The sequence below is a fragment of the Canis aureus genome, chromosome 22 (assembly GCF_053574225.1).
Source record: "Canis aureus isolate CA01 chromosome 22, VMU_Caureus_v.1.0, whole genome shotgun sequence".
Classification (NCBI taxonomy): Eukaryota; Metazoa; Chordata; class Mammalia; order Carnivora; family Canidae; genus Canis; species Canis aureus.
In genome coordinates, this window is record NC_135632.1 from 11,699,841 (window position 1) to 11,715,626 (window position 15,786).

Genomic DNA, 15,786 nt, shown 5'->3' on the forward strand with positions numbered 1-15,786 from the left:
ACTAAAGTCAGATGAAATCAACAGACCTTCAGAATAATTTTTTATATTCTCAAAATTTGATGGTTTTCTAAGTGTTATATGATCAGTAGATTGATTAAGTAACTTAATGAGGATTGGCCTTATTATTAATAGGAAAATGCAGTTATAGTAATTTTTTATAAAATTTTTATTTTAGGGAATGTTAAATAGATAACCTTTGTGTTTATAACTGTGGAAAATAAAGCCTAACTACTAGGTTTTCAATATTCTGAAATATTAAAATAATAAGCTATTTCCTATTTATCCATGACCTTAAGAAATGTTATGAGAAGGTTAAAGAGTAGGATTAAATTCACTTTTCAGGAGTAAAGAATAGTTATCTTAAAGATGGTACAGCAACAGGTTGACCAGTTTGCCATCTTTCAAAGGAAAAAAGGAAGAGACACACAGTTAATTAATTGTATTTTGCATTGGAGGAAGTCCCTTAGACATTTACTTAAACTGTTACCTTTTAAAATGGAAACTGTTTTTTGAAACTGTTTTAATCAAAGCCAGCACTTTGCCATCTCTTACTATGATTCAAAGCACTCTAGCATCTCACCCTGTTCTACATTTATTCCAGTCATGATGATATAGCAAGAGTGCTGAGAATGGGATCCAGGTGCTGAGAATGGGATCCAGTGCTGAGAATGGGATTCTCATCTAGAAGAAGTACCTCAGATTTTTACACCTCATGTTTCTGCCGTTTTTTTTTCTGGCGACTATCTCAGACTATGTCTCAATTCACTATATAGGACAGGTTAACAAGAGAAAGGCATACATGTTTAAAAAAAATTTTTTTTTGCAGGTACATGGGAGCCAAAAAAATGAAAACCCAAAGGATCAGTTAGAGTTAAAATCTCAACATACTAAGTTGGACAAAGAGTATTAAATTATCAAACTGTGACAAGGGGTTTGGGGTAGGGTAATCGCAAAAAAAGTTATTAGGAAGATATGAATTTAGTTTAACAAGGTTTATTTGTACAGTTTTCTTGACTCTTGTCCCTGGTGATAAGAACCTTTCTTTTAGGAGAGTTTTGTCTCCCACTTTCAGGGGGAAAAAAAAGAAAAGAAAGGTCCGAGTGTTTGAATCTTGCATCTGCTGTTTTTCAGATGCCTTTAATTCAAAATAGCCAATATATGAACACCAATAAAAAATTAATTTATTAAAAAATAGCCAATATAATGTGGTACCATATTTCGGAGTGGTAGGTTTTGAACCCCTTCATAAATCACCACCATGTTGCATATTGTTTTAATTTGCTATTGTTGCTCTAACAAATTACCACTTACTATTGTTGCTTTAACAAATTACCACAAGCTTCATAGTTTAAAACAACAGAGATTTAGCTTAACAGATCTAGAAGTCAGAAGTACAAAATGGGTCAGCAGAGCTGTGTTTCTTTTGGAGTTCAAGGTAAAAATCCATTTCCTTGCCTTTTTCAGTTTCTAGAGGCTGCCTACGTTTTTTGGCTCATCCCAGTCCTCTGTCCACAAAGCTAACAGCAGAGCATTTCAAATTTCTCTCTTTGTCCCTCCTTCCCTCCAGTCCTTCCTACTTTTCTCCTTCTCCCTCATCTTCCCTACCCCACATCTCTTCCCAACTATCACATCTGCTTTGTCATCACAGAAATTTCGTGGACTCCCATCCTCCTGCCTCTCTCTTACAAGGACCTTTGTGATCACATTGAATCTACATAAGTAATCTTCCTATCTCAAAATCCTTAATTAAGTCGCATCTGTAAATCCTATTTTTGCATTTAAAGCAACATATTCACAACTTTTGGGAATCAGAATGTGGATCTTTTGGTACCATTATTCTACCTACCACACATATATCAAAAGAAAATATATGTGAAGTAAATTAATTATGGCCTCTCCAAATTTCACTCCCAGAGTCTACTTTTTAAAAATATTTATAATAATATAGAATACTTTTTAAGAAGGTATAAAAACCAAATGTAGAGTTCAATAAAATATTGCAAAGTGAAAACATGAGACATGACAGATGAAAACAATATTGCTTGTATTCAGGAAGCTTATGAATCTCTCCTGCCTCCCTCCATTCCAAAAGTAACTACTCTTCTTGCTTTTGACACTGTTTTTTTGACTATTCTGAACTTTGTACAAATTGAATGATAAGGCTGTGTGTAGCTTGTTTTGCTTAATATATACTCTGAAATTAATGCATTTTATTGTGTGAACTGTAGGTAATTCATTTTCATCACTGTATAGTATTCCATTGATAGAACACAAATCACAATTTTTTATCAATTCTGTAGTTTATGAATATTTTGGTTGTTTTCAGCTTGAGAATATTCTACATAATGCTTTTTTGATTAATTAATTACCTCTGTCTTGAGCATATGTGCATCTTTTTTTCATTGGATATATACCTACAGGTGAAATAGCACATTCATTGGATATGTGTGTATTCAATTTTGGGTGATATCACTATGCTAATTTCCAAAGTGATTATACTATATTTTACTGTCATGAGCAGTGTATGAAAGTTCCAGTTACTTGCTTTACAGCCAGGCCAATAGCTTAATTATTAGTCTTTTCACTCTAGGTATTCTGTTGTACATGTCCTAGTATTTCACAGTAAACTAGGGTTATATTTTAAGTTGGAATTTTCTGATTACTAATGAGGTTGAGCACTTAAGCATATTTTCATATATACTGGGCTTTTAGATATCTTCTTTTATAAAGCACCTACTTAGGCATTTTGTTCATTTTTCTATTCAGTGATCTGTCTAATTCTTTATTATTTGTAGGATTTCTGGATCCCAAGTTTTTGTTAGTTTTTGTTAATTATATATTGCAAACATCTTATCCAATACTGTGCCTTGCCTTTACATACTTTTAAGGGGATTGTTGGATTAGTAAACATTTTTGACTTTTAATATCCAACTTATCAATATTTTTCTTTTGCTAACTTTTCAGTAACAATATTCTGTACTGGGCTTCTATATGTATGTAATTAATAAGCATTTAAAGAATGAACAAAAGAATAAAAGTGATTGCTTGATGATGATCCTATCACCAAATCTTATATATATGTCATTAAGTTACTTAAACTCATATATAAGGGGCTTCTTTATATAGTTTCTTTTCAAAACTTTTCTCTCATATATTTCTATGCTTCCCTCTAATAGAGAAAGGGAACTATGTTATCCGTTTACTCAGGCTGCTACGAAATTGAGGATTTTTTCACCTTTCTCATTAGGGATATACATACATCCGTACATACATATAGTAAAGTGTATATATTTTTTCCTCTCTCTGTTTTCCTCTCCTAAGGCTTAACTGATTTGTCCTTTACACAATATTGATTACTATTAGATTTTTTTAGGTCACATATCTGACATATTTCATCTCCTGTTCTACTTATCCCTCCAGGTCATCACCTCTCTGGCATGATGACAGCAACTGGGAGAACTTCAGGCACCAGGCAGCCTGGATTGCTACAATCACAGTCCATTCACAAGTGACCTCAGGAGAGTCAATCTCTACTGTTTTCCAGATGTAGTTTGTTTTAGGCAGGGATGTCAACTTGTTAATAGAACATGTGAAGGATCACAGATATAGCTAGGTGGTAATCAGACCATAGGACATATTGATTGCATTGACCAACCATGATGGGATAGGCAGCAGGTGTGCCAACTCCCACAGGTTCTCAAATATATCATTTTTATAGTTACATATTTACACAAAATTTTTCCTCTATTTTCATCCTAACAACGTATCTTTCTGGAGTAATTTTACTCCCTGAGAAGCCAAGTAATGCAGCCATTTTCTATGTCCAAACCGGGCATGTACATCCAGTTCCTTGTATGACCAAGTCCTTCTAGTCTACCCTGTTTGACATCTATATGGGCCATCCTGGTGATAATCCTAGAGCTAGTTTGTTTTCTTCTAGGCATGTGCTAATCATATAATGTTTAGTGCAAAAATATGCAAAGAAACATTTTCTAATGGTTATAATAGGCACCTGCTGGAGTTAATATCACATGTTTAAAAACTGTTCTTTGTTTCTGTGTTTTGGTGCAATTCATTTACTCGTTTTATTAAAACACTTTGATTTATTTTTAGAATTTATTTTATTTCTTGCATTGTAATTTCCCTCAAATCAGAGTTGCAAATGATTAGGGTGTGTAAAAACAAGCAAACAAGTGGACTGACTTATCATCCTTCCCAAATAGCTACTGGTTTTCATCTGCAGTTAAATATGCCAAAATTTTTTTGTTACCCAGATTAAAAATGCCATACCCACATTTAATTCTCTGGGAAGCTGTCAATTCTTGTAGAATCCATTTCTGCCTTTTTTTTTCTTCTTTTTCATTCTCTTTTCTGTGGCCCAAATTCAAGAACTTATGGTTCCGAGTGTAGTATTTGCAAGTCAAACAATAGACTGTTGCTAGATTGTCCTTCCTAATGCATAAATTTAATGATAACATTTTAGGTCTTAGAACACTAATAACATCCTATTGCTGACAATTTAATTAATGACCGATGATTATGATTAAAAAGGCTTCCTACTGTATTTTTATCTCCAGTAGCTAACCTAGAATGCTTTACTCACTATATCTTAGAATTGCCCTCTATATTGTTAGCTCTACAGTTTTGTTCATCTTACTTTTATTCCTAGAATGCCATATGACATATGCCCTTCTTAAAAAGCACATTCATCCTTCAGAGCTCTTTTCAAATGCTTCCTCTGTAATGTGACTTTTCCTGCCTCAGCTGTGCCTCAGCTGGATATTGGTGCTCCTTTGTTTGGCTTTTTCCTTTGTTTCCCTCTTATAGTTTGAGTCAATATACTCCTATGAATTGTAAACAAAGTAGTGCAATTAAACTGTACAACCATTCTTAAGGGATGGCCCCTGTAATGGGAAAATGTTGATGTTCTATTCAGATTTCCTTGGATCCCTTCTGCTGTCTCTGCCCTCACTTCCTCTACTACTCCCCGCTCCTTGTGTTTTTTCTTCCAGTAGCCAGAGCCTGCAGCTCCTTACTAGAGGAGTGAGTGCTCTTGAGCTATTGGGGCCTGCTTGCTATCAGGTATAAGCTCAGAGGGCTCTAAGGGCTTAGGCTTTATATCCCCTGGAGGAGACTTTTAGCCAGTCACCAAACTAATATTACAATGCTAAGTCCAGATCCCCTCCTCATGACAACTCAGAAGTGGTCCGTTTGCCATTTCCCCTTGGGCTCAGGCTTATCTCCTGCCTGAGATGGCATCTTGCTTCGCTGCTACTCCTCCCTTTCCTTAACATTTTTTTGTTTTTAATATCATTTACCAAATGCTTATTTCAGGATCTTCTGGGGAATCTGATATAAGACTGCCCCATAACACCAGTCCAAATATATCCAGTTGTTTCCCAGTTTATTCTAATTAGACATGACTAAAAGAGTAAGTCAAATTGCTGAAGTCTCCAAGTACCAAGAGCAGGATACTACTTCCCTGATATTCTGGATAGGTTTTAATAATTCTGGACAGGTTGGTTTTGATCCAGCTTTGAAACCCCTGTGGATGTTTAAAAGGGGCTGTTGAAGGAGAAAAGGTTAGCATTTATCATTTATGTTTGTAATAACCGAGGGCAGACATGCTTACCCGTATAAGCATATTGTTATAATGACTCTGATGAAATTGGCTATAGTTTGTGTCCCTGGCTTGAAGAGCTTGAGCTCCCTTGGGCTATTAGAGTCTAGAATTTGATTAGTGTTGGCTGCAGTCTAGTCCCTTATCAGCTATTCCTCTAACACATCAATTCTGTGTCATTCAGCAATGTCTTTGCTGGGAAATAATTCTGACAATCTGGTCTATTTTAAATTTATCAAATAATTGTATGCAGCCTAGTCTTAGTGGATTTTCCACTAAAATGCTCCATATTTTCTCCTTGACAAGCTTCATCTCAGTCTCTGTTAAGTTGTGATAAGCAGCCAGTGTCTGGCTAAGAGGCCATGGATTGCTGTATTTTCAGTTTTGAGGGCTCTATCAAAACACCCAAAGTGAAGGATGGGATTTATAGAAGACCTTTAAACTCTATCATTCTCAGAGATTGTATAGATATTGCCAATTCTACCTCTATCATTTTTATGACCTTGTTTTTTTGAAATCGAGTATTTCTGCTACATTTTTCTTTACAATTCCTATTGTCTTTATAAAATGTTTAGCTATAAGATATTTGTACAAAACAGGAGAGCCATAATTCCAGGCATATAATTTTATCAGTTCTCTGCATTGCATATACATTTACAGCACTGTATTTGTGTGTCCCACGAATGTCATCTTATAGCACACTTTGCAGAGAGAGCTACTGTGGCTACCTTTTGTTTTTTTACTCCCAAATGACTCGAGTTCCTTTTAACTGTAGGAAATTATCTTTACTTCCAACAAAAATTTTGCTTATGTTTAGAAACTGGCATTTTTAACTAGAAGAGTCAACTATATGAGTCATGATCTTTGCTCTTTATAGAAGTACAAAATATAGTGAAATAGAAAATAACAATTTGTAAGTTTTTTAACTTATAAAAATAATGGTTTCATGTACAAAAAATTCTATTTCATATTTTTGATAGATATTTTGACATGCAATAAGAATAAATTTTGCATTCAAATAAGGAATAACAGTTGATCAAATATAATAATAGTTCTCACTGCTTTGTTTAGTCCTAGGAAGATGCAACTCAGAGGGAGATACACTCTTGCTTCTGATATAATGGCCTTGGAAGAAGGGGAAAGATTAGTGAAAATCTTGTTTTGCTATAAAGGATTAGAGTTGGGATGACACTTTAAACACTTGAGCTGTGTCCATAGAGGTATGTAGATATATAGTCATGAGTAAACATTTCCATTAGAATGACACACTGAAACCTGATCACATTATTCTAGCTCCACCAATGGGAGAGTGATGAGAATGAGGAAGACTGGTATAATTCACCCATAAACTACAAACACCTCCAGGGCGGAAGGCACAGACCTTCTAAGAGTCTTCTTGTGAATGCCATGGGTGCCATTGCCATGGTTCTGTGCCTTACTCACCTCTCTATGCTTTTCACTTTGAGCTGTTGCAGTATGTATTAGCTCTGTGCACATCAAACCTGAATGAAAATTAAGCTTCCTTTACTATTTTCCATCAGAGACACAGTCATACTCAACAGTGTTTGGATATAGTAGCCTTTCTTTGACTCCCAATATATAGTATAGAATCATAGAGGCCCAGCACAGCGTCAGCCACATCAATACCATTAATCCTGATATTCCCTGCCTTCTAACATCTACCTACTCCCCTCTAGTTATTCGCTTGCCACTCACATGGAGCACCCTGGACACTGTATCCCTGATCTCAACTCTGCATTTTCTTCTCATAAGAGCAATCCTACAACACTATTTCCCCTTCTTCAGTGCCCCAGACAGTTCTTCCTGCCTAAACCACTGTGATATTCAGAAAATGCCATTTTATCCATATTGTTTAATAATAGCTTATTACCTTATAATATATATATTTTAAGATTTTATTTATTTATTTATGAGAGAGAGAGGCAGAGACACAGGCAGAGGGAGAAGCAGGCTCCATGCAGGAGCCCAACATGGGACTCGATCCCAGGTCTCCAGGATCAGGCCCTGGGCCAAAGGCAGCACTAAACCGCTGAGCCACCTGGGCTGCCCTAATAACTCATTACCTTATAATATATTATACATGCTGGAGAACAATCATGAGCAGAGTGGAAATACAAAGGAAGCAACAATTCCTTCTCATGGACTAGGAAGACCAGGTGAAGTAGATTATTTTTGAATTGGTACTAAAATATTTAGTAGGCTGCCTATGTGTCTAGGGGTCCTAACAGGTGAATAGAACATAAAAGAGAGTATTCTATAAATTAACAAAAAATATAAAGCTTTGTAGATGTAAAGTGCTCTTGAAAGTAAGACATTATGGATCATTTTCCTAGGTTGATTTCTATGATAAACAGATTCTGAGTTGGAGATTCATTGCAGAAGGTCTACTGGGGACAGCTCTGGTGAACAACACATCACAAAGTGGGTAGCACTCTGGGCAGAGGGAAAAGTTGAACTGTGGTGGTGTCTTTGGAACAAATACCTCAGAAGATCTTCTGAAGCTCCAGAGTTGGACAGTCTCAGATCTGGGTGGCGTATCATAGCATGTAACACACTCAGTGTAGAATTCACATATTTGTTAGTTATCAAGTTTGAGAGTATATACTGTTTGTTCTCTTTTTGCAATGACTAGAGAAATTGTGGCATATAATGTAATATATATACATCATTAAAAGTGATGGTCAGTTTTACTAAGTACTAGAAAATTAATCATTTTCAAAAGAGTTTCTGTTAATTTTCCTGAGACATATAGGCATAAATAATGTAGAAATATTTTCCTGAAAAATAGCAATTAAGAGAAGATCTCTTTTACTCTTGAGTGCTGTCTTTATTATCATACCATCGTTACCCTGGCTAACAATTTTGAGATCTTACGGCAACTAGCTAAAGGATTTCAGGCCCTCTGATTAGGCAGATTTGGGTTTACTCTTGTTGGGGTAGAAAACATTGTCTACATGACTTATTTGGAAATAAGTGACCTCAATTTTAATATAACATATGGCTAAATCTTAAGGTAATTAAGTTAGTTCTCCTGAGAAATACAAATGCTAAATGTTGTTTTCCAATATGCATATTATATTTAACACAGTAAGGTCACAGTTCTAAAATTATAAATAGGACTATAATGGATTTATTAATGATGTGACTATCAAAAGTTAATATTTCTAACTATCTTGTATCACCACTTATTTTTTTATATCACTAAGCAGATTGCTTTACATTACAGATTTTATACTACAGTGATTGCAATAATTAAATCCATTGAAGTCTGACTAAGTATAAAGTGTAAAGATGTATGAATAAACATAGGCTTGTCATCTTTGCCACATGAAGAATGCCATGCCCTTTTCTTGAAGACTGGGACAGTTTATTAGGAATGTTTTTATTTTTAAATGTTGTGTTTTTGGTAAGCAGAGAAAGTAAAAGGGAGTCAACTGGTTGATTTGGAGTGGAAAAGTACTAATTATTCAAGGAAATTTATACTACATATCTACATAAATTAAGTTGGCAAGAAAGCTAGGTTACTAGATAATCTACATAACCATTTCATTAAATAGTGATTAAAAATTTTAATTAAATTCAGCACTCACCTATTCATGATTAAAAACATTGTGTGAATACAATTTCACCAATCTTAAAAAGTATCTAAAGAAATCCTACATCAAACATAATGCTCACCAAATTTCCTGTTTTTATAAGGACACCAGTCATACTGAATTAGAAACCCACTCTACTCCAGTGTGGTCTTATCTTAATTACTTACATCTGTAGTGACCCTATTTTCAAATAAAACCACATATTGAAGGCTACATGTCAATACATGAATTTTGGAGGACATAATTAAAGACATAATGTTTTATAAGTTTATCTATAGTTTTAATACAATCCTGACAAAAATTCCTGGCTGATTTTTTTTCTTTGTACAAATGAACAATCTAATTTTAAAACTTATATCAGTATTCCAGTGTTTGGTATATGGCTATCTAGAATGCTCATACAACCTTTTTTAAGGACTTATTGTAATTATAAATATATTCAAGAAATGTGGTATTGGCTTAATTTTTGAGGAATAGATCAGTGGTACAAAATAGGAGATCCAGAACTAGCCTAAGTATGTAAGGTCAGTTTATTTTTTAAAATAACTAAGGTAATTCATTGGGGGAAAGCATGGTATTTTCAACACATAGTACTGAAACAGCTACAAATGTATTTGGGAACAAAATTACTCTCAATCCTTTCCTCACACCATATATGAAAATTAATTTTTGGATCACAGGCCTAAAAGTTAGTTAATTTAGAAAATTTCTGGAAGAAAACAATATATCTCCATAACCATTGGGTAGGAAATATTTTGTAGGATACATGAAATTCTAAGCATAAAGTAAAACAAAATGCACACATACAAACTACATAAAATGATACAATATTATCAAAATTAAAAACTGCTTTTCAAGAAACACTGATAATGCCATGCTTATAGATGACCCTAGTGTGTGAAACTCTGTCGCAATAAGCAGCCCAACCTTGAAAACCTATGTCTCTGTGTACCTGAGAATAAAATAAAGTGTGTGGGGGGCGGGGGGCGGGGGGGAGGAACAACAGATTTTCAAGGGCCTGTGAGACAATAACAAAAGATTCAATGGTCATATCATGAGAGAACCAGGTGTAAAGAAAAATGAGAGTGAAACAGAAACAGTATTTGAAGAAATAATAACTAAAAATTTCACAAAAGTGGTCAAAGACACAAACCTATAGATTCAAGAAGCTGGACAAATACCGAGAGAGGATAAGCTTGAGGAAATGCACAGCAATACAAGGAAAACTAAAAGAAATTGTCATTAGCAGACCTACTACTAAAAACTGTCTAAAGGAAATTTTGGAGAGGAAATGATAAAAGATGTACTCATGGAACATCAGGAAGGAAGACAGAAGAACAGACACAGTGGAAATACGGGTACATCTAATAGACTGTACTCTTCCACATGAATTTTATAAATCATATTTGATGATGAATTATAGCACCAATATAATATTACAGAAAGTGTTCTCTGAGTATAATGGAGCCATGAAAATGTCTAAACATGTAGAAATTAAACAACACACTTCTTTTTTTTTCTTTTTTCTTTTTTGAAATATTTTATTCATTCATGAGAGACACAGAGGTTGAGCAGAGCCATAGGCAGAGGGAGAAGCAGGCTCCCTGCAAGGAGCCTGATGCAGATCCCAGGACCCTGGGATCGCACCTGAGCCAAAGGCAGATGCTCAACCACTGAGCCACTCAGGTGCCCCCATGCTTCTTTCTTTTTTTAAGATTTGCTTATTTTTTTATTTATGTGTGTGTGAGAGAGAAAGAGAGTAAGCAAGCGGGAGGGACAGAGGGAGAGAGAATCTCAAGCAGACTCCATGCTGAGCATGGAGCCTACACAGGGCTTAATCTCCAGACCCTGAGATCATAACCTGGGCTAAGCCAAGTGTCAGACACTCAATCAGTTGAGCCACTGAGGCAACCCTAAACAACATACCTGTAAACCATACATGTCAAAAGGTAAGTCTCAAAAGAAACTTAAAAATAGAGAAAACTTAATTAAAATAAGATACAGTGTATCAAAATATGTTACATATAATTAAAGCAGTTCTGTGAAGGGAATTAATAGCATTAAGTTCTCACATTAGAAAATAGGTAAGATCTCAAATCAATTGATTTTCTGAATGTTGAATTCATCCTATGAATCCACTAGTATCTTGATATCCCCCAAAATCCAATAAAAAATAACTCAGATCAATTTCTTTCATAGACTTTGATGCAAAAGTCCTCATCAAAATATTAGCACACCAATTCAGCAAGTATCAAAACAATTACAAATCATGACCAAGGAATGCAATTCTGGTTCAACATTCAAAAATCAATCAATGTAAAAAAAAAATCAATGTAATCTACCAAAAAACAAGAAAGGAAGAAAAATTATATGATCATATAACTTGATGCAGAAAAAGCATTCAACAAAATCTACCACCTATTCATGATAAAACAAAAGCTATTAACAGTTTATGAATAGAGAGAAAGTACCTGAGGTTGATAAGAAATATCTTCAAAGAGGATCCCTGGATGACTCAGCGGTTTGGCACCTGCCTTTGGCCCAGGGCGCGATCCTGGATTTCTGGGATCCTGGCATGGAGCCTGCTTCTCCCTTCTGCCTGTGTCTCTGCCTCTCTCTCTCTCTATCATGAATAAATAAATAAAATCTTTTAAAAAAAAAGAAATATCTTCAAAGATGTACTGCCCACTCCCTACTGGAGCATGCTTTTAATTTCAATCCACTCTGTGTCACAGATTACAATCCCTAAAACCCCAAATAAAGAGTTGTAAAACCCTTTAAATTGTAAATGTGTGTGTGCTGGGCCACTATTGTCTGAATGTTCTCAGTTTACACTGGAAAAATTATCATTACATAAAGCATGCCAGGGTGAAGTGAAGGACAGAGTGAGGAACTGGAATGTCAAATCTTTATTGTGTCTTTATGGCTGTCATTATTTACTCTATGAAGTGTGTTCTCCTCTAGTAGTTTAAGCAAATGAATTTTGACACATATGCAATTATCATAGCTAATTGGTTTATTTAAATTTCTTCATTTCTGGGTACAAGCACTAATCTTGGCATATAAGCTATTTTCCATATTATTGTTAGTAAAAAAAAAAAAGACAATAATAATACTGAAAGCAGACCAATAGTTGCTATTTTTTGTTTTGACAAGATTGAAGTTGTTGTTCATATAGTTTAACAGGAAAATTTTTGTCATTTGTTATTTTGCATGACAATCTGCTTGAGAGTACCAGTATCTCCCTATATAAAACATAGATAAATAAAATATACTCTGATAAAGTAACTTTCTTTGGACTGGGGCTAACCCAGGTCAGCATCAAAGCACCAGACTACTTCCCACCACTTCACTATAAAGTCAGTGTAAATTTGATTTGATTCCTTCTACATGAATATTTTTAGGCCTGCCATTTTGCTTTTTTTGTCTCCCACACCACTCTTTTGAAACACACAAACATTCAATAGAATTTATTTATTTTTCATTCAATAGAATTAAAAAGTGTCTTTGATACTGCCTAGGAAAGCATGTTCATAACCACTTTTATTTAGGTACTGATGAACCGACTTTGGGAAAACAGTCTGTATTATGAATCATTTTTACCTGATTATTACACAATTTTTTAGGTGACACTCCTCAAATCCCAATAGCAAATGAGAACTTTGCTCAGCAAAGTTTAACTTCCATATTAAAAAAAAAATCTGCATTTCTATGTTTGGGAAAAAGAACCCCTACTCTTCTCAAAATGTTTCTGGAGGGCACTAACAGAAAATAAAATAGTTTAAATGCATACTTAATCCTATTTGTGAGTCTGGACCTGCCTGTTCTATTAAGTCACTAAATGGGATACATTCCCTTTCACATTCAATTTGCCAATCACACTCGTCTTAGTATTTCAATGAAGATAAATTATAACTGTTGGTAATTAGTTAATTGGTAATTTGCTCATTCATCTCCATATTGTAAGTTTTTTTCTCCCATCTTGTTTATTACATTTTTCTTTCCTCTTTTTTTTATTTCTGAAGATGGGGAAGCAAATTTAGAATAAATAACAGTCACCAAATTCCCAGGTACCATAAAAGCCAAGCAGCTTTTACTGCTTAGGAAATTAGATTTAATTTAGAAGTGAGTGGGGAAAGGCAGGAGTACATGAAATAAGACCCATCTAAAGTAAAACATAAAACTGTAATACTGAAATAGTGCAAGAGGAAGAGTGAAAGTCATAAGAACAGAACACGTTTTGCAGTTAGGGGAATTAATTCTTATTCTGATCCTTCCATTCACAGTGGAGTGACCATGGGCGAATTAGTTTGCCTCTCTAAACTTCAGCTACATTATTCTAGCCAGGATTCTTAAATCCAAGTAATAAAATCACTTTTATAAGTTACAGAAGAGAAAAAAACAACACTCATTAAAAGATATTGAACAGACAACCTACACTCACAAAGATCAAGGAATCGGATCTGAAGGCTTTGGAGCAAGGACAAATGTCCATATCACACTGCATTAGCTCTGGGAAAGCCCACACTACTGCTGCTGCAGGGCAGACAGACGACACAGCCCACACCAGTGCTGCTATATATCAGATGCCAGAATCTCCAGCGTGGCAGCAACTTAAAGCATAGCACATCCTTTACCTCTGAATCAGCTAATAGTTCCTTGAGGATGCTACCTCTTCATACAACTTTTCCAAATCAAGATCTTAAGCATTTCTGTTTCATTGTACAGCCGTGATTATGTACCCGTGCTTTGGGTTCAAGAAAGATTAGGAGAGGAGTTCTAGCTTCTTCCTTGACATGTAGGACATAATATAAATATCTTAACATGGGGTGGAGGAGAGTTCAAAAATTCTGAGTGACCACAAAGTTCAATAAATATACAGTAATGTGTTCTCAGGGTCAATATATAACCTTTTCCATTCTTAAGTTTTCAAACAGAAAGGTGATCCCATGCATAATGTGACTGTCTTTTGAGAAAGAAAAAAACCAAACACCTGGCTGGCTCAGTCAGTAGAGCCTTTGACTCTTGATCTCGGGGTTATAAATTTGAACCTTATATTGGATGTAGAGATTACTTAAAAATAAAAAATCTTTAAAAAAGTTCTAAAATCCAAAAAACCAAAATTCCCAACATACCTCCTGAAAAAGTTGAAAATAGTGGTCAGTGCATACTGTACTATTTCAAGATATCTAGGTGATGTCCACCGCTTACCCTTCCTCCTCAAAAGTCCATCTTGATAACTCTGTAACCTATCTTAAAATGCAAAGTAAATTTCCAGACCTTTACCTTACATAATATAGCATGGGAGATGTTAAAAGGATAAGAAGAATCAGTTAAAATTATATATATAATAGTATGGAAGATATTAGAGTAAATACATGTTAAATGTTAGTCCTCGTTATTGCAAATGGTCCAGAGATTATAAACTTTATATGAACTTATTTCTCCACTGTTTACTCTGTGTTACCTTTGCCTGCAATCAAAACTTCAACTTGAACAGAACTTTTACCTGGCATCATAGCTCAAACATTAATTCCATATTAAATTGATGCCTCAGTGATCTTGCCTGTTGGAAGTTTACTGTAGTCTTTTCTTAATGTTTACATGAAAATACTCACAGATCCTGAAGAATACCCTAAATTCTGAATGTACATATCTCTTTAACCAGTGGAAAGCAGCAACTTTATTCCACATGATAATCAGGTCAATCATCCAGTCAGCACAGTCAAGATTATAACTTTTTATTTTATTTTTTGTTTTTTTTTGGCTTTTTTGTTGTTCATTCTTCTGTACCACAGAAGTCCATTAATCGCAAGTTTTTAGTAATTTTGACTTCCAAATCCATGGAATCAATGTTTTTTTCATTATGTAGATGTTCCTTTCATGGGGTTCTGTGACAGAAACCCATGTATTTACCTCATTGCTTTCTCTTTCAAGACCCAAAGGAAAATCCTTCTTGACTTTTTGCAGATTGACTGGGGCCATGTGACTGAGGTTTGGTTAATGTAATGATGTTGTCAGAAGTAGCATTAGCTGTTTCCAGATATGATTCATAAAAGGATCCCACTTAAAAAAAAAAAAAAAAGAAGGATCCCACTAGAATTTGTAGTCCTCTTTCCCCTTTTGCAATGGAGTTGGATGCCGCATGTTCTACTTTTAGTTAATAGATGGAAAATACTGCTTGATCTGCATCAGATTGTGATGAGTGTATGTGAAAGAAATCACTTTTGTTATACAAAACAGATTTAATTTTTTTCTATCACAGCATAACCTGTCTTATCTTTACTTTTGTGGTACTAAGAATTCTCACCCAGCAGAATTCAAAAGCGTAAGGATGAAACAGAGTTTCTAAATGGGCCAAACAACTGTATTCCAATTTCTACCCCTTTGTCCCTGGGCCCACAAACTTTGGCTATAAAAAGAAAAAAAAAAAGTACTACATTGTCCATTAGTTATTGTTCCCAGAAGGATGGGGGAGGGGATATGCCTTTTGTTTTCTTTTCATTGGGATAAAAAGTAATAATCCAGCCCTGACAGCTCAATTACTGG

General features: G+C 34.8%; 1 protein-coding gene across 48 annotated transcripts in view; it reads left to right on the forward strand.

Annotated features, from left to right (window-relative positions):
- LOC144293759 (uncharacterized) overlaps window positions 1-15,786 on the forward strand; it is a 472,204-nt gene that overhangs the window by 343,903 nt on the left and 112,515 nt on the right. For 46 of the 48 annotated variants that reach the window (XR_013361003.1, XR_013361004.1, XM_077864835.1 and 43 more), the window contains 2 exons: window positions 3,421-6,840; window positions 7,975-8,062. The exons of the other annotated variants lie outside the window; for them this stretch is intronic. Coding sequence is in view for 42 of the 46 variants with exons in the window: in XM_077864835.1 (XP_077720961.1) it covers window positions 3,421-3,550 (130 nt within the window). In the remaining 4 variants the exon portion in view is untranslated. The remainder of the gene's footprint in view (window positions 1-3,420; window positions 6,841-7,974; window positions 8,063-15,786) is intronic. 48 annotated transcript variants of the gene reach the window in all.